Here is a 27,184-nt window from a genome sequence, read left to right as displayed (position 1 = left end):
CAACCCTTCAATCCATTAGTTGGTCTTCAAGGGTCTTCTAAAGGTTCTTCCAATATGTTTGGTCCCAAGATCACCATTACAAATTTGAACATTGTAAATAAAAAGTGATTGACTGGTCCATCATCCAAATGCCTCTGTGCTTATCTAACACTAAATGAAACTGTTACCAGCCTACAAAACAGGATGCGGCAAAAATGAGCCAAACCAAAACCAAACGGCACTGCCCACTATGAATGAGCAACCCAATAACTTTTGATCAGTTACTTGATATTAGTTTCCATTAAAATAACACTTAAAATGTTATTACCTTTTAACAGCAAATAAATGATTAATTGTAGGTTTATTACATTATAATTATTTCAGTTATACCCATTTTAAACATTTGAACATCACATTTCAAGCAGAGGCTGAAACTGAAATTATTGTATTGTCTTACATTAGAAACATTTAATACAAAGGTGTCAAAATGCTTTTCTAACTTCTTTAGAAAATAAAGAGGAGCCACTAAAGAATTGTTTCCTGTCTATGATTGCTTGACTGTTACTTTCCTGAAAATTTATGCCTTTCAAACAGTCCCACACTGAAGCGAAACTGCTTCCGCCCAAAGAAGAGCTGTTGAGTCGTTAACAAAGCATTTTTGGCTTTGTAATATTTTTAATTTATAACATAATACATTTAGCAATAACGCTTGCATGTAAAATGCAATAGTATGTAACAACAGGGCATGTGGTTTCAAGACAAAATTTTAAGACAACAATGTCACAATACTGGCATACATTCTTGCTACACACTCAAAAGTAGGGACTTTCCCTATGAAATACATTTTATTGCAGTTTTTTTTATGCAACCCAAATTTTTTGAGCAGTCAAAGGAACTTAATTAAATCCATTGATATCAATGCTGATACTGGTAATTCTCAGATAATATGTTCTTACAAATCTCATAATTCTCATGAATATTGAAAAAAAGTTTTTTTTTCCATCATTTTTTTTTTTTTTTAGTTCATTTAAAATGTCATGTAATATATTTTTAAGAAATAAAAAAGGGGGAAATATAGTAATAAAATGATTATAACAATAAATTACAAAATTTTGTCACCAGTTAATGAAGCCTTTTTTTTTTAACCTTTATTTATATAGCGCTTTTTACAGTGTAGATTACAGTGATAACTGGTACATAATTTTGCCTCTTAAAGAATAGTTTCAATGCAGGCAGATCAAAGCACTGTTGATTATCAATTTGTCAAGTGTCCCCAACTAAGCAAGCCAAAGGCAACAGTGGCAAGGAACCCAAACTCCAACAGGTGACAACAAGTGGCAAACAGGAGTTAAAATGGAGAAAAAAAAAAAACCTTGGGAGAAACCAGGCTTAGTCAGGGGGCCAGTTCTCCTCTGGCGAACAGTGCTTTGTTACGAATCAGGTTGCCATCATAAGTCCGATAGGATCGCAACAATCAAAGTATTTATTCCTTGTATCTATTCATCAGATACAATATGGTTTTAGTTTAAAAATGTGTCATTATGTAAACCAGAGTTAGACATTATGAGTTTGACCTGTTTTCGAAAGCCTGTCCCATCTGTTAAAATCAAATCATTCTGAATAGACCCTCTACCAGTACTTGGTGGAAATGTTTTATGTGCTGTATATTGGAAGAGCGCTACAAGTTTCAATAAGCTCTGTTCCATATGTAGGTTGTCACAACACTAAGACCTTCACACACAAACACTGGTAAAACATTCATTTTATTAAAGACAATAAGGTGAATAGAAAAAAAATGAGCAGTCTGTACGGTATGCCACATCAGCTGTTAGAAATTACTTCTGTCGCTTCACCTTTTGCCTCTTTTGCTGCAGCTTTTCTTTTTTTCCTGAAAATCAACAGGGAAAGCATGTGAAGTTTGACTAAGATCAAAAACCGCCATTATAATTAAGTCAATTAAATTTGGTAACAAATACATTTTATTAAAATTATTAAATAAAAAGTCAGAAATAATGTGATTCTGCTCCCGTTCTGGGATCCCAAACAAACCTTTTTCCCTTGCCGAGCTTTTTTTCAAAGAGAAAGCGAGGCGTTGTGCGAATAGTTGACCGTCTGGGTGGATGTTTCGCAAGCTGACGTTTCAATTTGCTGTGGGGAGAAAAATGGGAGGTCTTATTGTGACATTTGATGGCAATAGTGCCTATAAAGCATTTTAAGAATCTAAACATGCTAGACATGCTTTATCTCCAAACCACAGTAATGAATAAAGAACTGAGAGTAGACAGACTCTTGACAGTGGTATAATATGGTATTTAAAAAAAAACATGTGGAATTGAGGAAAAACACATGCCTATAACATAACAGCATAACCCTACCGTTGGATTTTCTCGAACCCAATCATGTAGTCAGGGACAGGACATCCAGCCCTCTTTATGACAGTAGCAATGCTGATCCATTTAAAAAAAAAAGCAGAAGTTCATGCAAGCATTTTCCACAAGAAAACAGATGCCCCTGAAATCTCAAATGATGATTTAACCTTATAATAACTAGTTGTACGGTCCTGTTATTACCTTCGAAGAAGAGGTTTGTCATCCTCTGTGAAGAAAGTTATTGCCTTTCCTTTGTGTCCTGCTCTTCCAGTTCGCCCTATTGGGGAAACAAAGCACCAAGCTTAGTATAATAAAGTTACACAACATGAAATCATATTCTCTCCTCAGCTAACAGACTAACCGATCCGGTGGATGTACTCAACAGCAGAGGTAGGAAAGTCGTAGTTGATCACCAGGTTGACGCCCTTGAAGTCGATTCCACGAGCCAGCAGAGCAGTGCAGATCAACACCCAGATCTTTCCCGAACGGAAACTGCTCACAACATTGTCCCTCTAATGAAGGACACAAGGAAAGACAAGTGAAAGAGAAATTATATTTTGTTATATCATATGAATGGGCATAAATTAATACACTAACAGGTAACAAATAGGTAACAATAAAAAGGTACAATATGGTTTCATTTATTAACATAAGTTAACATGAACATTAATAAAGTGCCACATTCTACAGAGTAGAATCCATGAACCATGAGACCGCATTATAAGGCAAGCAGCACAATTATATTAAAACCAATTCAAAATTTAAAAATCATAATATAGCATAGAGCTATTGTGAAATTACAAATGCTGCAATTCAATTAAATAAATATATGTGCTGCAGGTTTCAGAGTGAAGCACAATGCATGCACGTTATGCATTTCTTCTAGCATCTCAGAGGTGCGTTTCCCAAAGCGAACTATGGTCGCAAGTTCTGTTGTTACCAAGAGAGTTCAGTGGGACTTAGGATGTACTGGCATTTGGGTTTTCAATAAAGCACATTTGGAAACGCATATCAAGTCAGACACACTTTGTGTTTTATAGTTATGTTTTGCTCACTTATTTACAAGAAAGGAGCGCATCTCAGGGGAAACTTAATTAAACTCCATCTCTGAATATGCTGTTACTTTGGGTTGCTTATAACAATCATCTGGGAATGCAACACGCACCATTTACCCAGATTTGTAACGCAAATCATTTATAAACCTACATCATCAACACAGGAGAATACATGCATTTCTAAATATGCAAATTGTTGTTCATTGCAATTAGAACTTAAGATTAAACTCTCGCTCTGAGTTTGCATGTTTTAATGATAACATTTTCTTCAAGAAATTACAGTGGCTGTAGAATTTAAATCATAAAGTAGCCAAATATTATTATTATTCATAATTGTTTGGCCAATATTACAACTGATTGATAGACAGATGGATATGTGCGCATCCGGAAGTATTCCGCTTCCCTTTTCCCACATTTTGTTATGTTTCAGCCATATTCCAAAAGGGATTAAATTCATTATCTACAAACAATACCCTATAATGGCAACGTGAAAGAAGTTAAAAATGTACATGTGATTTTCTCAATTTTTTTTTATAAAGGATTCACAGCCTTTGCCCAATACTTTGTTGAAGCAAATTACAATAAGTCTTTTTGAGTATGATGCCTTTGCAGGACCTCTCCAGCTCCATCAGGTTGGATGGGGAGCGTCGGTGCACAGCCATTTTCAGATCTGTCCAGAAATGTTCAAGTCCAAGTCTGGGCTCTGGCTGAGCCACTCAAGGACATTCACAGAGTTTTCCCGTAGCCACTCGTTTGTTATCTTGGATGTGTGCTTAGGGTCATTGTCCTGTTGGAATATAAACCTTTGTCCCAGTCTGAGGTCCAGAGCACTCTGGAGGAGGTTTTCATCAAGGATGTCTCTGTACATTGCTGTATTCATCTTTCCCTCAATCCGGACTAGTCTTCCAGTTCCAGCCAATGAAAAACATCCCCACAGCATGATGCTGCCACTACCATGCTTCACTGTAGGGTTGGTATTGGCCAGGTGATGAGTGGTGCCTGGTTTCCTCTAGACATGACGCTTGCTATTCAGGCCAAAGAGTTTAATCTTTGTTTCATCAGACCAGAGAATTTTGTTTCTCATGGCAGGCTGTCATGTGCCTTTAACTGAGGAGTAGCAGTTTCCATTGGAGACTCTACCATACAGGCCTGATTGTTGGAGTGCTGCAGAGATGGTTCTCCTCTCCCTACAGAGAAATGCTGGAGCTCTGTCAGAGTAACCATCTGGTTCTTGGCGACCTCCCTGACTAAGGCCCTTCTCCCCCGATCGCTCACTAATTTTGGCTGGGCAGCCCGCTCTAGGAAGTGTCCTGGTGGTTCCAAACTTCTTCCATTTATGGATGATGGAGGCCAGTGTGCTCAATGGGACCTTAAGTGCTGCAGAATTTTTTCTGTACCCTTCCCCAGATCTGTGCCTCGATACAATTCTGTCTCTGAGGTCTACAGACAATTTCTTGTACTTCATGCCTTGGTTTGTGCTCTGACATGCTCTGTTAACTGAGGGACCTTATAGACATGCGTGTGCCTTTTCAAATCACGCCCAATCAACTGAACTTACCACAGGTAGACTCAATTCAAGTTGTAGAAACATCTCAAGGATGATCATTGGAAACACGATGCACCTGAGTGTCATGGCAAAGGCTGTGAATACTTTTGATTTTTTGTTTTCATTTTTTATCTTCAATAAATTTGCAAAGATTTCAAACAAACTTTAACATTTGTCATTATGGGGTATTGTTTGTAGAATTGAGGAAAATACTGAATTTAATCCCTTTCGGAATAAGGCTGTAACATAAAATGTGGAAAAATTACAGCGCTGAGGATGGATGGATGCATGGATGGAAGGATGGATATTAATATTTTTATATTTTAATTAATGCTTATTGACTTTAATAGAAATGTGGTTCCCTTTAATCACCTGCTGTTGTGTACGATCCGCATGGATCACGTCCACGTTTATTCCCTCGTACACCAGCTCGTGGAAGAGCTCTCGGGCACGGTCAATAGACTGAACAAAGACCAACACTGGTGGCAAAAATCCCTGAAAGGAAAGTATGTGAGGTTATGACGATTATAGTGCTAAAAACTAACTTCTCCTTATGATGCGCCTGACTGATGAAATTCAGGAGCTTTCTTTTATTTGGCTATGAGGTAAGACCTGACATTTGCTCAACCAAATAACTGAAGTGAGAACATCACTGACCTGCTTTATAAGGTTTCTCATGGCAAGTAGCTTTCCATTTTCTGAACCCACAAACAGCAACTGCTGCTCCACAGTCTCAACTGCAGAGTTTCTGTGAATGGAGATAGTCAGGTATGTGTCTTATTCAACCATACTAGAGCAGAGTTTTATTTCAACATGTTGTTAACAATTTTATCATATTACTTTTTAATTTATTGTAAAAATTTACATTTTATTGGTGTTTTTTTATAAGTGTCCTAGTGCTGTCTTTACAAGTTTCCAACCAAAATAGTTATGTTTACTACAAAATAAGCATAAAAACTTAAGCTCCTAACTCAAAGAAAAAGACAAGAAAGGAGTGTTTCGCTACCTGGGTCCAATGTTGACAGACACGAGGCTGTCTAGGTTCAGTTTGCACCATTGCTCCACATCTGTGGCAAAGGTTGCACTGAAGAGAACCCGGCGGATTTTGGGAGAAGAGCAGGCCAAGAAGATGGTGGCAAGCTGCTCTCTGAAACCCGTCTTACCATCCTCAAAGAGTTTGTCAGACTCATCCACCACCAGCCACTCCACACTACAGACAGCAAACACACACACATTCATGCTAGAGAAATCTACTGATTTCCTGTGTAGGATGATGAACTTGAATCTACACACATTATACCTATATAAAAATGTTTTCTTCTTAAACTAAACTACAGAGCTTTTGCAAATCACTCACCCACTTAAGTTGATAGCAGGAGGATCTTGTTTTAATAAATATATCAATCTGTTAGGAGTTGTCACCAATATATCTGGGGGGGAAAAAAAGGATAAAAAAATAAGGATTAGGAAAATTAAGGGTAAATAAAAACCCCTCAGCTATTGTAAACTATACAGGGACCGCTATTACTTGCACATTACTATAATATTAAAAGCTACAATTAACAAGCCCATCTATTAAATTTAATTGCTATTTATTTTTACATAGACAATAAACACTCAAATAAAAAAAAATTAAAATCTATGCAAACATGTAAATTGCACTAAACTAATTCTAAAACATTGTTTCTACTCTAATTCAATGCTAAAATATAATTTACACAGTGGCTTTCATAACTTGTTTTCACGGCAGATTTATTTAAACCGATTAAATAATTACATCAATAACAGGTTAAGTAAAATATAACATATATAAAATATAATATAATCTGTAGGCTAATACAGAGCAAATATTTAGAGAAATGCTCTTCCTGAGTTCATTTCTCTAGCAAATGAACAAGCTGTGGACACTGAATGACTTGCCTGAGGTAAATGTAATGCTATATTCTTTACAAGCCGTTTTATTGATGTCTTTCAGTGGTTGAAACCACTGATTGAGCGAAAACATGAGATATTCACTCGCACTCTGCTGCCGTTTGAACTGAGGCGCCTACACAGTGATCCGTCATGCCACATCAAAGAGCATCAAAACAGCATTTATTGTTTGAAATTCCTGATAAAATGAAAAGGATTTGAAAGTGAAGCTTTTCTTATTGAAAGTAAAAAAAAAAAAAAAAACTAAAAACAAAGCTTCTTGCAATTATTAGATGCGGTATATGATGTCATGCAGTCATTAAAACAACACTGTATTTGTTTGGTACAAATGCATACCGATCCGAAAGACCCATGCTGAAAATGTTCGGTACAAATACGCGCACCGTTACACACCTAACATTGTCATATCCAATACCATACTAAACTCTTCCGAGAGTTGTCATAATAGAAATATACCAAAAATATAGAACAGTTCATAGAGCCTTTGTGCCAAACCATACCAAATTTCTTTGCTGACTTGGGCCCATATTTTTTCACAGCATTAACTCCTTTGTTGATCATGTGAACTCTGAAGCCCACTCCTTCTGACAGCTTGAGCAACTCTCTGTGAGTCTAGAGATTAAAAAAAAAAAAAAGTCAGTACGTCAGTCAATATTTTTAAACAGTCAGTAACACGTAGATTTTTTGATGTGGTCTACAGCAATTTTCAACTTAAGGGGCTGAACGTTTACCTGAGTGGCGAGCTCTCTGGTGGGGGAGATGATGAGGGCTCTGAAACCCTTGTTGAGGGGCTGGCGAAGGTGGGCCAGCAGGGGCAGACAGAAGGCCATAGTCTTACCGGAGCCTGTAGGAGCACATGCCAGGATCTCCCTTTTCTAAAACAAATGGATCAATGGAATCAAAATACTAAATTTAGAATCAGGAATACAAACACATTTGTTTAATTTTCATCAGATACATGACATACATGCATCATGAGAGGAATGGCCTGCATCTGAATGGGTGTTGGGGTTTGGAAACCCGCTGCCTTGATGTTTTGAATGACTCGTGGGTCCAGATCATACTCCTTCTGCAGCTCCTCAAAAGAGGAAACAGGATCTGGAATGTCTGTCCCATGCACGTTAATCCGGTTTTGGTGCCGTATCTGATTCACCTAAAACACACACCCAGTTTAAAACAATAATGCCTTTTAAAATGTGATCACATGATCAAATGAGTGGAATAGATCCTATGGGACACATTCTCTATTTGCAAAAAAAAAAAAAAGTCAATATTACAATTAAAATTATAATTAAGAGATGTTTTATTATATATATATATAAAGAGACTTCTTGTTTTTGTAATTGTGATGCCCATTATCCTGCTCTTTACAAAATTATACTTAATCTTTCCAAAAATATATATTTTACAGTGCTTCCCACAGGTTTGAAATATACTTGTGGTGGTAGCCGGGCAAAAAAATCGTCCTATTATCCACGGCACAAAAAATCGTCTACTACATGTGACAAACAAATAATGTGTGATTTTTAAAAGTATTTTTATTTATTGAAATTAATTTTAATTACATAGCATATTACATACTAATATTATGCATTATTATGCATTGTAAATTATGCGAAATGACAGCATTTAAATGGTTCACCTTTTCCTATGTTCTCCTTGCTGTCATATAGTGTCTCTCTCAGTGAATGGGACACAGATTTTACTAGTAAAATTTATATAATGAATATTATGTGTCAAATAATGTTCTTAGTCTTTTCTTCCTGTGGGGGAGACTACAATAATTTACTATGAATTAAAATGGAAATCAAATTAAATACAATTTATTGTGTAACCAAAATACCAATAATGCCCAAAAGAAAAAGAAAAAACTTAGCGTGTGACTTTTAATTATAAACAAGCCCGAAATACACCGGGACTCTTATTTTGAAATGTCTGTACTATTGCAGGCTGATCCTTCAGATTCTTACAATCATCTAAAACATTTTATATAAACGCCATGAAGTACACATTGTAATAACTCATCAACTTGAGTTCATTAGCAATCGCTTGGCATAAATCTGCGCTTTTCATTGATTGAGAATCACTTTGAAGCAGACTGAAGCACTGTTGCGCGAGCTTGTAGAACTCGCAACAGCGCCCCCTTGTGACTTTGCAACATGCAGCGCTCTTTGTGAAAACAGTTCTGACGCACACATAACGAGCAGGTATGAAACTACTAGTAATTCGATCGCGGATGGTTTAATTATCTTGCGTGGATATAAAAGTATAAGATGATAAAAATAATAAAAGCAAAAATGTGTCACCAAATATACTTGGGCGGCCGTTATTATACGTGGGCAGCCCGCCCAAGTAAAGTGTGTGGAAAGCACTGATTTTATATAATAACGCTACATAATTTAAAAACACTGTTAAATGCAAATTTCAAAATAAATATCCATTTTTAATACTGTACATTATAGTGTTGTGATGTCTAAATTCACTTGTAGCATTTAAAAATGATTTCAGTGTTTATTTATTTAGACAAAAGAGAATCGATTTTAATATGGTCCATAATATGAAAATTATTAGTAAAAGATAAGTTGACTTTGAAATGCCTTACTCATGCTTAAGCCATCCTAGGTGTTTATGACTTTCTTCTTAAGGAAGCAGTCTGGCAGAAGCTAGATATTTTACATCATAACTAAACATGGATATCTTTTTACACAAATGCATCGGCTTTATTATAAACCCCCTGGAGCCATGTGAAGTACATCATGTTTATGATGGATGGAAACACTTTCTTCAGCTCATACTCATGACCCCTGTTTACTGCAATTATAAAGCTCAGATGTATCAGGATATTTATTAAAATATCTCTGATTGTGTTCATCAGAAAGAGGAAAGTCATATACACCTAGGATGGCTTGAGGATGAGTAAAGCTTGGGATAATTTTCATTTCAAAGTCAACTAATCCTTTAATCAGCCCTATTATACAAAAATATTCAATTGTAGCTGACCACAGAAAAATTAAATGTGTAATGTAAAAAGCAATATAAACACTTTGTACCTTCTCATGATGAAGCTGCTTTAGTGTTTTCAAAGAGAGCTTGTCTTTGGACTTCTTCTTGAGGTCTTTCACCATGTCTTGCGATGACATCCATTGGATCCCTTCTCCCTCGCTCTTTTCAGGTTCTGTGTCTGTTTCACAAAAGTAGAAAGGAAGAACTGTTTGAAAACCATAAACACTGAATTTCTAGGAATCTTTAGAGACAGAAAGATGACTTGCCTTCGGATTTTCTCTTATCTCCTTTCTTTTTCTTCCGTGCTGCTTTCACTGGCTCATCCACTTCAGTCCGTTTCCGTTTCCCAGAGGCCTGCTCTTCATCACTCCCTTCTTCACCATCATCTTCACTCAGTCTGGACTCTGGAGACGTTTTCTCTTGTGTGTCTGTGCCAAAAAACCTGATTCCAGACAGCTGTTGTGAGCTGTCCTTGTTCTGAGATTTCACTACCTGAGAGGAGAGTTACACAAGAATTTAAAGTGCTCAAATGAGCATGTGTTTATTTAGTACAGAATTACACCAACTAGCATTCCTGTTTCTATAGCTGCGCAACGCAGTAAAGAAAAATGTTTAAAATATGGAAAATGTCCATTTTTTTTTTATCTTACTACTTGTTAAGACACTATATTCGCTTTATTTGGTTCACTAGGATTAGCACTAGCATTATCAAAAACATTCAATGGGAAATGGAAACACATGTTAGCCATGTGGCAGCATTTCACATTGAAATTGACGTATTTCTTCCGTCTTATAAAACAACAGCCCAGAATACGTTAACTTTATTATGTACTTTGCATCAAAACCTACCTTAAATCTCTCTGCATCTTTAGAAAACCTTTTGAGATCAAACTTTGCTCCAGACCCAAGCTTTTTAAACAAGTCAAAGGCGTCCATTGATACAGTGTAAGACCTGACCAATCGATCTCGCTTTTAAGTAACACGCTCTCTGTGTTTAACTATTGCGCCTTTTTTGTTTCTTTTGTCGATCACAAGAGAGCGCTGTTTCCTTTTTTATACATCCATGTTTTTTTTTCTTGTAAATCTCCTATAAATTCCTGCCTCTTTTTCTCCGACATTTATTTTACATTGATAATAAATGTCAGTGTAATAGGAATCATTATCAACCAACCAATAAATAAATTTAAGAATTATACATCCAGCAAAATGAGTCACAGTGACCCAAATTTCAAAATTGAGATTTTGATATCGATGGAAAGATGAGACAATAAGCTTTAAAATGATGTCCTAGTCAGTCATACCTTGAATGGTTTTAAAGATATACCAATTTTAATTATGGTCGTCTGCCCTCTTTTTTCCAATTGAAAACCTGAGAAAATCACTTTTAAAGTTTTTTGCCCGTTTTTTTGTTGATATCTTTCAAAATCCATTGCATTTAAAGGGATAAACTATTTATTTTACAGCTTAATTGGACCAAAGACATTTATATATATATAAATGCTATTAAACCAGGCTGAAGCTCAAATTATTTTAAAGTATTTATTTGAATTAACCCTTTAAGACCTTTAAGTCTTTTTTTATTTTTATTTTTATTTATTTTTCTGAGCAACACACACAAAAGTAAAGACTCATAACTCCAAAACACTAGCAAGGAGAGTCAAAAGGTATCATTTGATAGAAAACATTTTAAATTTTAAGAAAAAATAAATTACATTACATCTGGACATTTTCTTGCTGAGAAACAGCTGATAAAAGACAAAATATATATATAATTTAAAAAAAAAATATTTTTTCTTTTTTTTATTTGACATGTAATAACTCAGGAACACAACAAGATCGCTAAAAAAATTATTTTTTGGTGATGCTCTCCTATATGTGAGCTGCATCTGGTTCAAATTTCGTGGTGATAGCATAAAGAATAGTTTGAAAAATTGTTGTTCATTTTTTTCCGCAGCCAGGTGGCACCAACGGGCGGTAAACTCCGGTTTAGAGGTGCTTCTCAGCACTCGTTAGGTGTTTTTCCAAAAAGGTTAGATGCATTAAAAAGATGAGATTCTCAGCTTTAAAATGATATCTATTATGTGTTATTCCACGTCGGAAAACGAACATGGATGGGTCCGGGAACATTGGATACACACTGCATCCAGGAAAGATGAGAGACATGTTTTTAGCCAAGTATGTTAAATCATTACATGAGTAATATCTTGTGATCACCGCAATATATTATGTTGATTTTGGATTCATTTTCAGGGTGTTTACATTTCTAAGCTTTTTGATTGGTTCTATAGAACGTGTAACAACACCATATTTGTAGAGCAGAGATAGTGACGTTTCAGGGGATACTGGGAAATGCTCATAAGTGACGAGAGGAAATTAAAAATAATAATAATAATAATTAAAAAAATGTGACGAGAGGAGTTGAGAAGTTCATTTCCAGCGAATTTAGTAAAACCATGTCAAATTTAATATCCATTTAAATACCTTTAGCTACTCAATTATCTGGACTACGAAACTTTGGGAGTATTTTTGAAAGTCTGTTCTTTGAAATTAGCTTTAAAAAAAATCGATTTCTTTTTTTTTATTATTATTGTTTTTCCACATTATCGGCCCATATCTTAAAATAGAACGTTTTCGCCAGAGCGGGTCACATTTATGTATAAAAACTTACAAATAATAATAAACAAATTGACAATAGCCTATGTTGAATACGTATAGTAAAAAGACAACATTAACCGTATAATACAAATGTCTGCATTTTATTTATTTTTTGGACAATTCTTCTGAAGTTATCATTTTTTGAAGCAATGAACATGTGATTTTGTTATTTTATTCTCTTTGGAGATCCTCTTTCCTACAGAATAGCCTAAATTTATGCTAATTTAATATTGCTGAGTCACATTCTGTAAGTGGTACATACGTTGCCAAGCACCAAAACAAAAGGTAGGCTATGTTGTAATACCAAAAGACTATTTTATTGTAATGATAGTCAAGAAGAGAGTGAAACAGTGTGAGCCAGAGAGAGTTTAAACACTACATTCCAAAACAATAAATCATTAACTAAAATAAATCTCTTCCTATGACTGGAGGAAATAGAGTAGAGGGAACAACTTCTCATATGATTGATTGAGAAGTAATCTTACTGACAACAGTCTGTCTGTGTAGCTCATTGTCCATAAGAGAACTAAACCTTATTTTTTAATATACAGAATGACAGCAGAGCAATCACATGACAATGCTGGCTTTGAAGTGTCCATTAAGACAACACCGAAGCTCACAAACCTGAACATGATGAAATGATAATACACTTATTTGAGCAGGTTAGGTCCAAATGCCACAGGTGTCGTGTGAAGCTACAGGTTTACAATGTATATACAGGTTTTACTTCTGCTTTTTTCCCTCCCTCAGACTACTTCACTTCCTGCTATACAACATAACACAAGAACAGCCAGTTGTTTGCAGGGTTTTAGCAGACAAGAACTTAAAGAAGAGGTAAACATTCGTGAGTGAATAAAATGTTTTATTTCTGTATATCAGCAACTATAGTTGGAAGCATAATGTAAGATTTCTATTCTATTCTGTTCTATTCATGTTCATATGAATGAATAAATGAATGAATGCATTCATTTTATAGATAATAATAATTGTGCTAAATTCATTATGTTTCACGTGGCTATATATTTATCATTGGCATGTTTTTGATAAAGAACTGTAGCTTTTTAGCCACTTTTTGTAGTAAAACTGCAGGAAACATAATTATTCTTTTGCTTGTGCTCATGCTAATGGAATGAAGTATTGCAGGATGTGTTTCTCTATTATTACAGTTACCATATGAAAACATCAACCTTTTGATATGTATAATTTGATATATTGAGGTTTATTTACTGAATCACTTCAGTGTAATTTCTCATAATTATCTATGCAACAGTTGACTTATTTTTTTTCTACAGTGTATTATTTCTTAATGTATTATTTGTCATTTTTATTTTAAAATTAAGTAATTTTGAAAAAAAAAAAAAAATTCTTTTGTAGGAAATTCAAAGCCAAACACCAAAACAAAACAAAAAAATCAAGGCAAATCCAATGGATCTTCTGTTTGACATGAAAAAAGAATCAAGAAAAACCATGGGAAAACTACAACAAATCACATTATATATCATCCTCTTTGGTTTCATTTCTCCATGTAGTGCATTTTCCTTAAAGAACTGCACAATCAGTACTCCCCTTAGAGATATCCAACTGAAAGTGCTTTGCTACAGAATGGGCTTTTTCAGGATTCCATGGTGGATACCCAGAAATACCAAGATTTTAGATATTTCCTTCAATGCTTTTGCGCAGATCCAGATTGGAGACTTTAGGCATTTGTCAAACTTACAGGACTTGAACATATCCAACAATAGGATCTCACAAATTCAAGAGGGTGCACTTGACGATCTTTCCAAATTGACCTATCTAAATCTGGCCAGCAACAGACTGAAAGCGGTCTCAAGCGGGATGCTACACGGCCTAAGCAACCTGCTGGTGCTACGTCTGGATGACAATAATATCAAAGACATTGAAGAGTCAGCTTTCAGCACGCTTCAGAATTTAAAGGTGTTAAACCTAACAAAAAACCACCTCCATTACATAGACAAAGTCAAGCAGGTTCTTGCATCACCACTTTTGGAGGAACTCTACATCGGAAGCAACAATTTTGAAATCTTCAACTCATGTGAGATGTCAACAAAGCCCTTGTCATTAAAAAAGCTTGATTTTTCCAACAACCCTTTGGCAACATTTCAGCTCACTGACAATATATTTCCATCTCTCAATCACCTTGATTTATCTTATTGTGGTCAAAATGGAAGCATGACGTGGAATGTTACAGAAAAGACATACTTCTCCTCCGTGCAAACATTATACTTCATGGATGTTAATATGTCACCCCAGAGTGTTGCAAATGTGCTTCCGAGCTTCAAGAATTCATTGAATAAAATCAGGTTTAATGGAAACGTTGAGCTTAACAAGACCGACCTACTGCTGAGCGCATGCTCTCCAGTGCTAAGAGTTGTACGGCTAAATGCTAACAAAATAAAACACCTCACCGACAACATGTTTGATCCCTGTTCTGACCTGGCAGAATTAGATTTAGGACAGAATGAAATATCCAAGTTATCACAGAGTATGTTCAGAGGTTTCACTCAACTAAAAAAACTGCTTCTGCAAATCAATAAACTGACTCAAATAACAAACTCCTTTCAAACTCTTTCCACGCTTGAGTTCATAGATCTCAGTAGAAACAGCATCAACAAGCTCACCTGTGATGACTTTGCCAATTTAACACAGGTGAAAACTCTGTACTTGTATGGTAACAAAATCTCTCTCATTAGATCCTGTTTGTTCAAGGACCTCAAGAGTCTTGAAGTCCTAAAGCTTGGCACTAATGATCTGTTAAGGATCGACGATGCTTTCAGCAATGGGCCACATTCTCTGAAGGATCTGCAAATGAATTATAATAAGCTAAGCAAAATAGAGAAATACACTTTTAGAAATTTGTCACAGTTAAACAGTTTGACCTTAAATGACAATCAGATTTCAGAGATCGAAGCCCAAGCTTTCGAAGGACTGAAGAATTTGACTTCTCTGTTTCTGTCATCAAACAAAATAACAGCTAAAACATTAACCAGATACCCGGATGTGTTCTCAGGCATGCCCAACCTCCAAAATCTGGATTTGTACGCCAACAGCATTTCATTTGCAGATAATAAATTGAAACACCCTCCTTTTAAGGATCTGAATCAACTCAGGGTATTGACCCTTCACAGTCAACGCCGTGGAATCGACAAAATACCCTCAAATCTGCTTCAAGGTTTATCCTCCATGGAAATGTTTTATGTTGGAAACACAAATCTCGGTCATTTAAATCCTGATACATTCAAGTTCAGCCCCCAGCTCTGGTTCTTGGATCTCTCCAAGAACGCACTGTCTGAAGACAACTCGATTCCGGCTGAGCTCTTCCACCCCATTTCGGGGCTAACCAAACTCATTCTTTCAAGAACGCAGCTTCGCTCACTAAATTTCCTGTTGAATGCAAATCTCTCCAGACTCTCGACCTTAAAAGCCCCAGGCAATGAGATCGACATGATCAACAAAACTCTGATTCAGTCACTGCCTCGACTAGAAGTCCTCGACTTGCAGAAAAACACCTTCACTTGCGACTGTCACAACGAGTTCTTCATTGAATGGGCCATGAAAACTAATTCTACTCAGGTGTTTTATTTTAACAGGTACACGTGTAGCTATCCTCGTTCCTTACGAGGCATGAGCTTGACAGCTTTCAATATCGAATCCTGCACCTTGAACATTGACTTCATCTGCTTTCTTTGCAGCAGTATTGTGGTCACTCTCACTCTCCTCTTGTCATTTGTCTGGCATTTTCTGTGCTATCAGGTGATTTATGCATACTACCTCTTCTTAGCCTTCCTTTATGACAGCAAGAAGAAGCAGACCGTTTCAACGATCCAGTACGACGCCTTCATTTCCTACAACAACGAAGACGAGCCTTGGGTAATGGAGGAACTCATTCCCAAATTAGAAGGAGAACAAGGCTGGAGATTGTGCCTGCACCATCGAGACTTTGAACCAGGAAGGCCAATAATAGACAACATCATTGATGGCATATACAGCAGCCGCAAAACCATCTGCCTGATCACTAGGAACTACCTGAAGAGCAACTGGTGTTCAAGTGAGGTTCAGGTGGCGAGCTATAGACTCTTTGCTGAGCAGAAGGATGTGCTGATCCTGGTGTTCCTGGAGGATATTCCCACACATCAGCTCTCTCCGCACCACAGGATGCGGAAGCTGGTGAAGAAACGAACTTACCTCCGCTGGCCCAAACCTGGAGAAGATACTAAGATCTTTTGGCAAAAGCTAAAAATGGCTTTAGAGACCAAAGAGGGTCATAACCTAGATAGTTAAATTCTGTGAGGGTATTATAACAATATTGCACAGAACACTATCACCTTTGAGAAAACTATGGTTTGAGAAAACTGTGGTACGAATTCTCTAGTATTGCACTGTGTCATATTTAAATTTTGTTGTAATTCTTTTAAGTGCAAATGCATCCATTATATGTAAAGTAGACTTTAGTAGATTATTATGCATTTTAATCTAGTGTTATAGTACTCAGGACCGGTCTAGTTTACCCAAAAATGAAAATAATGTCATTTATTACTCACCCTCATGTCATTCTACACCCGTAAGACCTTTATTAATCTTCGGAACACAAATTAAGCTATTTTAGTTGAAATCCGATGGCTCAGTGAGGCCTGCATAGCCAGCAATGACATTTCCTCTCTCAAGATCCATAAAGGTACTAAAAACATATTTAAATCAGTTCATGTGAGTACAGTGGTTCAATATTAATATTATAAAGCGACAAGAATATTTGTGGTGCGCCAAAAAAACACAAAATAACGACTTATTTAGTGATGGCCGATTTCAAAACACTGCTTCAGGAAGCTTCCGAGCATTATGAATCAGCGTATCGAATCATGATTCGGATCGTGTGTCAAACCGCCAAACTGCTGAAATCACGTGACTTCGGCGCTCCGAACCGCTGATTCGACTCGCTGATTCATTATGCTCCGATGCTTCCTGAAGCAGTGTTTTGAAATCGGCCATCACACATTTTTGGGTGAACTAACCCTTTAACACTTTCAGATGCCCAGAAAGGTACTAAAAACAGTCAATGAGACTACAGTGTTTCAACTTTAATATTTTGAAGCGACGAGAATATGTTTTGTGTGCCAAAAAATAAAATAAAATAAAAAACGACTTTTCAACAATATCTAGTGATGGCCGATTTCTCTGCTTTTGTTTCGAATCAGTGGTTCGGAGCACCAAAGTCACATGATTTCAGTAAACGAGGCTTCGTTACGTTATAAGTGTTTCAAAATTTCAATAGTTCAAGTGACCTTGGCTTTTTGATATGCGATCCGAACCACTGATTCAAAACAAAAGATTTGTAAAGCTTCAAAGCTTCATGAAGCAGTGTTTTGAAATCACCCATCACTACATATTGTTGAAAAGTCGTTATTTTGTTTTTTGGCACACAAAAAGTATTCTCGTCTCTTTATAATATTAAGGTTGAACCACTGTACTCACATGAACTGTTTTAAATCTGAAAACAGCATCTGAAAGTGTTAATGCTGGCAATGCAGGCCTCACTGAGACATCAGATTTTATCAAAAAATATCTTAATTTGTGTTCTGAAGATGAATGAAGGTCTTATGGGTGTAGAACGACATGAGGGTGAGTAATAAATGACATAATTTTCATTTTTGGGTGAACTAACCTTTTAAAGGTGCCCTAGAATCAGAATTTGAATTTACCTCGGCATAGTTGAATAACAAGAGTTCAGTACATGGAAAAGACATACAGTCGGGATCATTAATATGTATGACCCCAATATTTGCATAATGCCAGCCCATTCAACGCATTAGACAAGGAAAGGCAGTATTAACGTCTGGATCTGTGCACAGACAAGGTAAGCAAGCAAGAACAACAGCGAAAAATGGCAGATGGAGCAATAATAACTGACATGATCCATGATATCATGATATTTTTAGCGATATTTGTAAATTGTCTTTCTAAATGATTCGTTAGCATGTTGCTAATGTATTGTTAAATGTGGTTAAAGTTACCATCGTTTCTTACTGTATTCACGGAGACAAGAGCCGTCGCTATTTTCATTTTTAAACACTTGCAGTCTGTATAATTCATAAACACAACTTCATTCTTTATAAATCACTCCAACAGTGTAGCATTAGCCGTTAGCCACGGATCACAGCCTCAAACTCACACAGAATCAAACGTAACCATCTAAATAAATACTTTACTCACATAATTCGAAGCATGCATTCAGTATGCATGACGAACATCTTGTAAAGATCCATTTGAGGGTTATATTAGCTGTGTGAACTTTGTAAATGCGCTGTAATATAGTCGAGAGCTCGTGTGGCAGAGGAAGCGCATCTCTTAAAGGGGCCGTGCTGAAAAAATCAGTGCATAGTGAATGATGCTCCAAAATAGGCAGTTAAAAAAAAATAATTTAAACAAAAATCTATGGGGTATTTTGAGCTGAAACTTCACAGACACATTCAGGGGACACCTAGGACTTATATTACATCTTGTAAAAAAACAATCTAGGGCACCTTTAAGACCATTTCTTAAAGGTCTTGGTCTTGTCTAAGAGGACTCTGGATTTTGTTTCAAGACCGGTCAAGACCACAACTGCTGGGATATTATTACTAAACTGCCAGTGCATCGTCTGATTTATTTATTAAAGTAATTGATGTGATTGGATGTAAAACTTGCTGCTTCAGATGTAATCAGTAACATTTCTAATTTGATTTAGAAAGTAATGATTGATTGTGTCAAAAATGTCACCAAAATTAATACAAATGCTCACAAAAAATATTGTTGCAAAAAATACTTGTATGAGATCTGGATTTTTGTATTATATCGTAATATAATAATCAATATCACAACAGCAAGAGAGCTGTATTTACAAATTTGAGCATGATTGCATTCATGCTTTTATACAAACATTCAATCATTTTTTTTAAACATTATTCTCAATGTTATTTATGCATTTTTAATTGAACTGCTGTGCAAAGATGAATTTTGTTGTAAATTATTTCATTTGATTTTTAACAGTTATATAGTGTCTTATTCTAATTATATTTATTGATTAAAAACAAGTAATTTCTCATTTCAAGTCATGTCTCTTTTCTCTGAATCTTTGTGAATTTAAGGAGTGCTGGTCTGGTTTTGGTCTTGACTCGGTTTTGACCCCTCAAAATCTTGGTCTTGTCTTGGTCTCAACACACATTGGTCTTGGTCTTGCCTACAACACTATTTTACTCACGAAATTCAGCACTATTTGCTTGGTGAAATGAGCATTGTACTATCACTGCATGCAACTGTTCAAAAGATTTTTTTTTTAAGTCCCTTATGCTCACCAAGGGTACATTTATTTGATCAAAAATACAGTAGAAAAGTAATATTGTGAATAAAATATTCTGTGTAAATATATTTTAAAATATAATTTATTCCTATGATGGCAAAGCTGAATTTTCAGCTCCAGTCTTCAGTGTCACGTGATCCTTTAGAAATCATTCTAATACAGATTTGCTGCTCAAGAAACATTTCTTATTATTATAAATGTTGAAAACAGTTGTGCTGCTTAATACTTTTGTGGAAAATTCGATTTTTTTTTTTTCACGATTCTTTGATGAATATAAAATTCAAGAGAATAGCATTTGTCTTTCATCGAAATCTTTTGTAACAATGTAAAAGCTTTACTGTCACTTTTGATTAATTTAATTCATCCTTACTGAATAAAAAAAAATCCTTTAAAAAAAAGTTCACAAACCCCCAACTTTTGAACAGAGTGTATATATAATTTGCATATTTTTTTGTATTTTAAATAAATACCATAATATAGACCTTATCTTAAAACATTTTATGACTCAGCAATATCCTTAGTCAGCACAAGAAGATCTCAGTATGGGGTCACTGTGGGCTGATGTTTGGCCCACACACTGGACCCCCTGTTAGCTGGACACGGGGGTGGAAGTGATCAAGGGATAATGGCCCTTTCTCTAATTTCATCAAGCCAACATCATATAAGACCCTCTGTGATGTCCATGGAAAGCAGGTAAAGTCTATAACTTTTGCATGATGCAAGCAAAAATACAAAAAATTGTCTGTTTAGAGAAAAATACTCTCACAAGAGTTATGTTAGTTATGCATTACCAGAAATCTACCATATAAAACACCACTGAAACCTTGCAGCTCAAATAAAATACATTTTAAACCGCAGAAACCACAAGTTTGTCATCAAAAACACAAATAAGTAGACGTATGCCTTTAAACCATCCAGATTGTCTTGCCACATGTAAATGCATTCCCAGCTAACAGGGAACATTCCTATAACTTTCACTAACATTATGTAAAAAAAAAAAAAAAAAATGTCTTGATACATTAAAAAAACTGGACGTTTTCAACATTTAAAAATCATTCAGAAATAACGTTTTCATAACTTAAAGGATTAGTTCACTTTCAAATGAAAATTTCCTGATAATTTACTCACCCCCATGTCATCCAAGATATCCACGTCATTCTCTCACGTAGAACGCTTTAAAGCTTCAATGAAACTGTAATTTTGACCTTGAAGTCCATTATAAGGAGAATAATCCTGGAATGTGTTCATCAAAAACCTTCATTTCTTTTCGACTGATGAAAGAAAGACATGAATATCTTGGATGACATGGGGGTGAGTAAATTATCAGGAAATTTTCATTTGAAAGTGAACTAATCCTTTAATGGGAATGTTAGCAAAACATTCTAAGAACATTTTTGTTAGCTGGGTTACTGTTTTTTCTTTCAAACTGATGAATGATTAAAACAACATTTTCTGTGGTAATCTGTTGATAAAGCAACTTGTTTAACATTCCTTAAACACAAGTTATAGCAGTGTGGGAAGAGAACAGAGGGTTACAGGAGTAAAGTCAGCTTTTCTGTCTCCTGTCTTTCTGACCTTTGAACCCAGTGAGTGTCCAGCAGAAGCTGACATGTTCTGAAGGATGTCTATACATTCATTGCTCCACGCCTCCACATTGTCTTCTATTGTCCATGTCCCAGCATGTGTCCTCTGGACTTTACAGGGGAAGCTATTATGCTAATCGCTAATGTGTTACAATTACAATACTGTTGACTAGCCCAGAACCTTAGTTTTTTAATAAACTTCTTACCAATAATATGCGTGTTGTTGCAATTAGTGTTCTATTTCTAACGAAGGAACTATTGTTCATTGAAAGAGCCAGAACATGAGCACTTCAGAACATCACAGTCTCAACATTTATCTAAACATTTACAGTCATATATTTGTAGATTTGAAATCTGGTACTTAGTGTAGTTCAAAAGTCTGAAACCACTAGTGAAAATGCATTTGCATTTTTATTTTTTTTTAAATCATTTTCATTGATGATAAATTGGAAGCATTACAATTTTTACTGAAAAGTTTAATTTAAAAAAGGAAAAATTGTAGTATTTGATAAGCGGCCTAGTACTGCAGAGTTTTATAGAAGTTTTGTTATATATATATATAACAAATTATACACACACACACACACTGATCAGGCATAACATTATAACCACTGACAGGTGAAGTGAATAACACTGCTTATCTCTTCATCACGGCACCTGTCAGTGTTATATTAACACTTATATTACACCGTGTCTACACCAGACGCAAGAGGTACAATGCGACGTGACAAAAGACAATAGAATCCATTATAATCAGTGATGTTGTCTACAGTGGATGCGGCACGACACGAGCGACAAATCTCCCACAGTAAATTGTTGCCTCAATCTTTTTATGATGTTCTGACATGAAGGACAAATGCTTTTGGGTGAATTCAGGTTGATTGGGACACTTTTTGTCCCAATAAACCTGAATTCACCCTAGCTGTTGCGACGTAAGCGACAACGGTCACGTCTGGTGTAGACACAATGTTAGGCAGCAGGTGAACATTTTGTCCTCAAAGTTGATGTGTTCGAAGCAGGAAAAATGGGCAAGCATATGGATTTGAGCGAGTTTGACAAGGGCCAAATTGTGATGGCTAGACGACTGGGTCTCCAAAACTGTAGATCTTGTGGGGTAGTCCGGTCTGCAGTGGTTAGTATCTATCAAAAATGGTCCAAGGAAGGAACAGTGGTGAACCGACGACAGGGTCATGGGTGGCCAAGGCTCAATGAGGCACGTGGGGAGCGAAGGCTGCCCCGTGTGGTCCGATCCAACAGACGAGCTACTGTAGCTTGAATTGCTCAAGAAGTTAATGCTGGTTCTGATGGAAAGGTCTCAGAATACACAGAGCATCAGTTTGTTGTGTATGGAGCTGCATAGCTGCAGATCAGTCAGGGCGCCCATGCTGACCCCTGTCAACCACCGAAAGCGCCAACAGTGACACGTGAGCATCAGAACTGGACCATGGAGAAATGGAAGAAAGTGACCTGGTTTGATGAATCACGTTTTCTTTTACATCACGTGGATGGCCGGCTGCGTGTGCGTCGCTTACCCGGGGAACACATGGCACCAGGATGCACTATGGGAAGAAGGCAAGCCGGTGGATGCAGTGTGATGCTTTGGGCAATGTTCTGCTGGAAAACCTTGGGTCCTGCCATCCATGTGGATATTACTTTGACACATACCACCTACTTAAGCATTGTTGCAGACCATGTATAGCCTTTCCTGGAAACGGTGTTCACTGGTAGCTGTGGCCTCTTTCAGCAGGATAATGCGCCCTGCCACAAAGCAAAAATGGTTCAGGAATGGTTTGAGGAGCACAACAATGAGTTTGAGGTGTTGATTTGGCCTCCAAATTCCCCAGATCTCAATCCAATCGAGCATCTGTGGGATGTGCTGAACAAACAAGTCCAATCCATGGAGGCTCCACCTCGCAACTTACAGGACTAACATCTTGTTGCAGATACCAAAGCACACATTCAGGGGTCTAGTGGAGTCCATGCCTCAACGGGTCAGGGCTGTTTTGGCAGCAAAGGGGACCAACACAATTATTATTAAGGTGGTCATAATGTTATGCCTGATTGTTGTGTGTGTGTGTGTGTGTATATATATATATATATATATATATATATATATACACACTCTAAAAATTGCTGGGTTAAAAACAACCCAAGTTGGGTTGAAAATGGACAAACCCAGTGATTGGGTTGTTTTAACCCAGCAGTTGGGTTAAATGTTTGCCCAACCTGCTGGGTAGTTTTACTTAACAACTATTGTTTAAAAATTACAGTATTCCTTACTTAAAATGAACCCAAAATATCTTGAAAATTAACATTTATTAATATGTTTAATAAATGAACATTTTAATTTAATTTTAGATTCATTTTAAGTCAGCCATATAGTCATTTTCAAACAATAGTTGGGTTAAATAAAACTACCCAAGAGGGTTGGGCAAACATTTAACCCAACTGCTGGGTTAAAACAACCCAATCACTGGGTTTGTCCATTTTCAACCCAACTTGGGTTGTTTTTAACCCAGCAATTTTTAGAGTGTATATATGCTCACCAAGGCTTAATTTATTTGATCAAAAATACAATAAAAACAGTAATATTGTGAAATATTTTTACAATTTAAAGTAACTGTTTTCTATTCTAACATATTTTAAATTAAATAATTTTTAATTAAGTGCAAAGCTGAATTTTCAGTATCATTACTCCAGTCTTCAGTGTCACATGATCCTTTCGAATGATTTACTGCTCAATTAACATTTCTTTATCTTCACTTTGCACAAGGAGCGACCCAATACTGTATAATACTATACAAAATAAATAAATTTCATTTTTTTGCATATTTTCCTATTATTTCTTTTCTGAACCTGAACTGGACTTTCAGAACCACTGGCAGTTTCAGTAATAAATCAGTACTTGTTTTCTTCACTGTCAAAGACACTGAAACCTTTTGCAGTCATGCACTTGCTTCATTAAGAAATGAATCCCCAGGGTGCTGTGTTAAGTAGTTTAGTTTCCATGGAAAAAAAACAAAACAAAAAACAATCTGTAATCACATGCTAGAGAAGTCATGTGAGAAGAGGAAAGGAAATGGCTTCACCTGTTCACTTCCTAAAAGTGAACTCAGATGATACTTGAATGCCCTTTGACCAGTGAGACAACAAGGGAAATAGACCTAATGGGGCATGGAAAACAAATACACACCCTTTTATTGCCCATCTCTTTCTCCACCCCTCCTTCACACCTCTGAGTTTCCATTAGTGTGTGTGGACATATTTTCTATGCAAAGTGTGGCCTTACTTTCTGCTATTGCAAATTCTTTCTCAAAGAAATAAACACGTCATCATTGTCTTAACCTAATAAAAATGAGCACTAAAGCCAGGAGGTATTCTTCAAAAAATGTATTATTCATCGATTTAAACAAATATAAATATGATTGAGGTGATTCAAAAACTTATATAAAAAAGCCTTTAGGCAGTTATACACATTCTCATAATATTAGCTACAATGGAGTAGTGTGAAATCAATCCCTGAGAAGCAATTATATTTGTAGCATCTTTTGGGATCTCTTTTATGTGCAAGCCCATGCATTGAAATGGAAAGACCACTTTGATGTTGTGAAAAATGTGAATTTACACAATAATGTGATGATTTTCTTTCAGAATTCGGGATACATTTCAAATCTCAAACATGCGTGTGGAAAACAAAATCTCATCTGTGATCGACTGACTATTTTTGTTGTTGTCGTTGTTGCTTTGCCTGAAAAGTTGACCTTGTGTTTCATAACAAACCATGTTTCCTCATTAAATCGTATGTACAGTATCATTGAAGGTTTCATCACCTAAAACCGATGGGTGTGAAAGCTTCGGCTCAGTATTCAATCGTCTTAGCAAGTTCTCGCCAGTTTGTTCTGTCATCCATTATGGCTTAAAGCTGTAATATATCAATAATTATTCTTCATTTTTTTGCAGAATCCAGAGGCAGTGCTGCTCCTATTGTTTCTCCATGCTGACAGGTTACCAACATAACTGAGAAACGCAGAGGTCACGGACTGCTGTTGCTAAGCTGCCAAGGAAGTTCTCGCTTCGGTGCGTTTGTTCACCAGGCCTGCAATGGACACTGCAGTGACGACAGAGAGTATTGATTATCCATCATGACCACAATATATGCACAGTTTATGTACAGAGAGAGAAATAACGACATTGACCACTTTATAAAAAATGTATCCACCTTATTTTGCAATGCGGAAGTAAGCTATTTTATGTGTATGTGCGAGACTTCAGATTCATTAGCCAACATAAGTAAATAGCTAGAAAAATAATAAACAAACCAGTGTTTATGTATACGATAAAAAGTAAAAAAAAAAAAAAAATCCTCACACATTCAAGTTACAAATGGCTGCACTCGCTCTTATGTTTCAAATAAGGTGGATAAAAAGTACCAGAAACTGAAGTTTGACCTGCTTGCTGGAGCCCAGGTGTGTGATGGTGCTGGTGTCCATGGTCGTATATCGAGATGGATGGGAAAACTGGGCAGCTTCTTGTTTGGGAGAGTACACTGAAAAAGACAGGTGAAATGTGAGTTTTTTGCACATCACAATATGTTCTGCATTAATAGGCACTGGTAATTACTGTGCGACTGTGTGAAGGGCTGCTGGGAGAGGTGAGCTGTGGTCAGCTGCGTCAGGCTGGTGTTCTGTGGGAACTGCATGGGCTGCAGGGTAGTGAGTCCAGACACGCTGTTGATGACTGGCACGCTCTGAGACTGAGGAGATGCCAGACCTGGCAAAACATGAAAAACCGTGTCAAAGCCATAACTTATTGGTCAAATTGTTCTAAAAGATTTGAAAATGAAAAGGATTTAAATAATAGTAATCCTTGTGGGCACACACACACACACACACACACACACACACACACACACACACACACACACACACACACACACACACACACAGACTTCCATTGATTTTACATCAGGTCAAGGATATTTTCTATCACCTAACCCAACCCCTACTCCTAAACCTACCCATCATAGCAACATGTGCAAAACACTAGATTTAAATAAAAACTTCCTTTGGCTGATATATAAACCTTTTTAAAGGTGATTCTTTTCGTCGACTGAGAATCCAAAGACTGTTACTGAGTTTTTGAAATGAGCGCATGCGTAAGAACAACCCCCCTCCTTCACGGCTCATTTCTCAGTAGCTAGCTATAAACGTGTTTATAAGATCTAACTATATCTGAAACTTAATCAGACTGTTGCTCCTGCTATCAAAACATTGCTCTGTTTTAGAATCTCGACCATTACTGCACGGCAACAGTCTCAGCCAATGATGTGAGTTTGGGGGTGTGGCTATCTGTTTGCTGAACAATAGAAGGAGGGGGGAGTGTTTGGAGAACCTGTTTGAATTATTTTTGAAATTCCATTTGATAACTAATAAGAAAAAAGTACATTAGTGGTTCTTAAACTTTTCAGGCCAAATACCACCTTTCATCCATTTTATATTACATTATACATTATATATATATATATATATATATATATATATATAAATAATGTAATATAAAATACTATTATGTATTTACTATTACTGTTCACTTTTATGGCCGGTTTGAATTGTTCCCCCCCCAATAATGTAATTATACAGTGGAAAAAAAAAATATACAGGCACCATTATGCCATCAAGAAATACCTGAAATATAGTCACTGTATTATTTTC

The 27,184-nt window shown here is 36.3% G+C and overlaps 3 protein-coding genes across 5 annotated transcripts in view; 1 reads left to right on the top strand and 2 right to left on the bottom strand.

Annotated features, from left to right (window-relative positions):
* Nucleotides 1-602: 602 nt before the first annotated feature.
* ddx52 (DEAD (Asp-Glu-Ala-Asp) box polypeptide 52) lies at nt 603-10,950 on the bottom strand. Its single transcript, XM_067376216.1, has 15 exons — nt 10,734-10,950; nt 10,151-10,376; nt 9,932-10,062; nt 7,849-8,034; nt 7,613-7,756; nt 7,382-7,493; nt 6,307-6,379; nt 5,956-6,159; nt 5,607-5,697; nt 5,322-5,444; nt 2,710-2,860; nt 2,550-2,625; nt 2,355-2,426; nt 2,029-2,127; nt 603-1,867 (listed from the first exon to the last, which is right to left on the bottom strand). The coding sequence occupies exons 1-15, from the start codon at nt 10,818-10,820 to the stop codon at nt 1,801-1,803; spliced, it is 1,842 nt and encodes a 613-aa protein (XP_067232317.1). The 5' UTR covers nt 10,821-10,950; the 3' UTR covers nt 603-1,800.
* On the top strand, nt 5,615-26,028 carry tlr22 (toll-like receptor 22). Of its 2 annotated transcripts, XR_010893607.1 has the most exons (4): nt 5,615-5,717; nt 13,290-13,373; nt 25,434-25,550; nt 25,889-26,028. XR_010893607.1 is itself a non-coding variant. In XM_067376215.1 (3 exons), the coding sequence occupies exons 1-3, from the start codon at nt 11,952-11,954 to the stop codon at nt 16,836-16,838; spliced, it is 3,117 nt and encodes a 1,038-aa protein (XP_067232316.1). In that variant the 5' UTR covers nt 11,623-11,951; the 3' UTR covers nt 16,839-17,129. The 2 variants fall into 2 exon arrangements, 1 of the variants encoding a protein (XP_067232316.1); XM_067376215.1 differs by lacking the exons at nt 5,615-5,717; nt 25,434-25,550; nt 25,889-26,028 and adding exons at nt 11,623-12,059; nt 13,914-17,129.
* hnf1bb (HNF1 homeobox Bb) overlaps nt 23,993-27,184 on the bottom strand; it is a 9,632-nt gene continuing 6,440 nt past the window's right edge. The window contains exons 7-9 of one of the 2 annotated variants that reach the window (XM_067376217.1): nt 26,094-26,243; nt 25,904-26,019; nt 23,993-25,581 (exon numbers count right to left, since the gene is read on the bottom strand). In XM_067376217.1, the coding sequence (XP_067232318.1) occupies nt 25,561-25,581; nt 25,904-26,019; nt 26,094-26,243 (287 nt within the window). In that variant the 3' untranslated portion in view covers nt 23,993-25,560. The remainder of the gene's footprint in view (nt 25,582-25,903; nt 26,020-26,093; nt 26,244-27,184) is intronic. The other variant, XM_067376218.1, reaches the window with a different exon arrangement.

This window comes from Chanodichthys erythropterus, chromosome 22 (assembly GCF_024489055.1).
Source record: "Chanodichthys erythropterus isolate Z2021 chromosome 22, ASM2448905v1, whole genome shotgun sequence".
In the NCBI taxonomy this organism is placed as follows: domain Eukaryota; kingdom Metazoa; phylum Chordata; class Actinopteri; order Cypriniformes; family Xenocyprididae; genus Chanodichthys; species Chanodichthys erythropterus.
The sequence above is the reverse complement of the archived record's forward strand: the minus strand, read 5'-3'. Positions and strand labels throughout refer to the sequence as shown.

Bases quoted from the DNA above. Each gene is read 5' to 3' on its own strand.
- ddx52 (XM_067376216.1), bottom strand. From the start codon at position 10,820: ATGGACGCCTTTGACTTGTTTAAAAAGCTTGGGTCTGGAGCAAAGTTT. The intron at 2,861-5,321 runs GTGATTAAAGGG...GTCCTTCATTAG, and splicing joins CGGATCGTACACAACAGCAG to AGGGACAATGTTGTGAGCAG. The intron at 2,626-2,709 runs GTTAGTCTGTTA...TTTCCCCAATAG, and splicing joins TGAGTACATCCACCGGATCG to GGCGAACTGGAAGAGCAGGA.
- tlr22 (XM_067376215.1), top strand. From the start codon at position 11,952: ATGATATCTATTATGTGTTATTCCACGTCGGAAAACGAACATGGATGG. The intron at 12,060-13,289 runs GTATGTTAAATC...TCCCTCCCTCAG, and splicing joins AGAGACATGTTTTTAGCCAA to ACTACTTCACTTCCTGCTAT. The intron at 13,374-13,913 runs GTAAACATTCGT...ATTCTTTTGTAG, and splicing joins GACAAGAACTTAAAGAAGAG to GAAATTCAAAGCCAAACACC.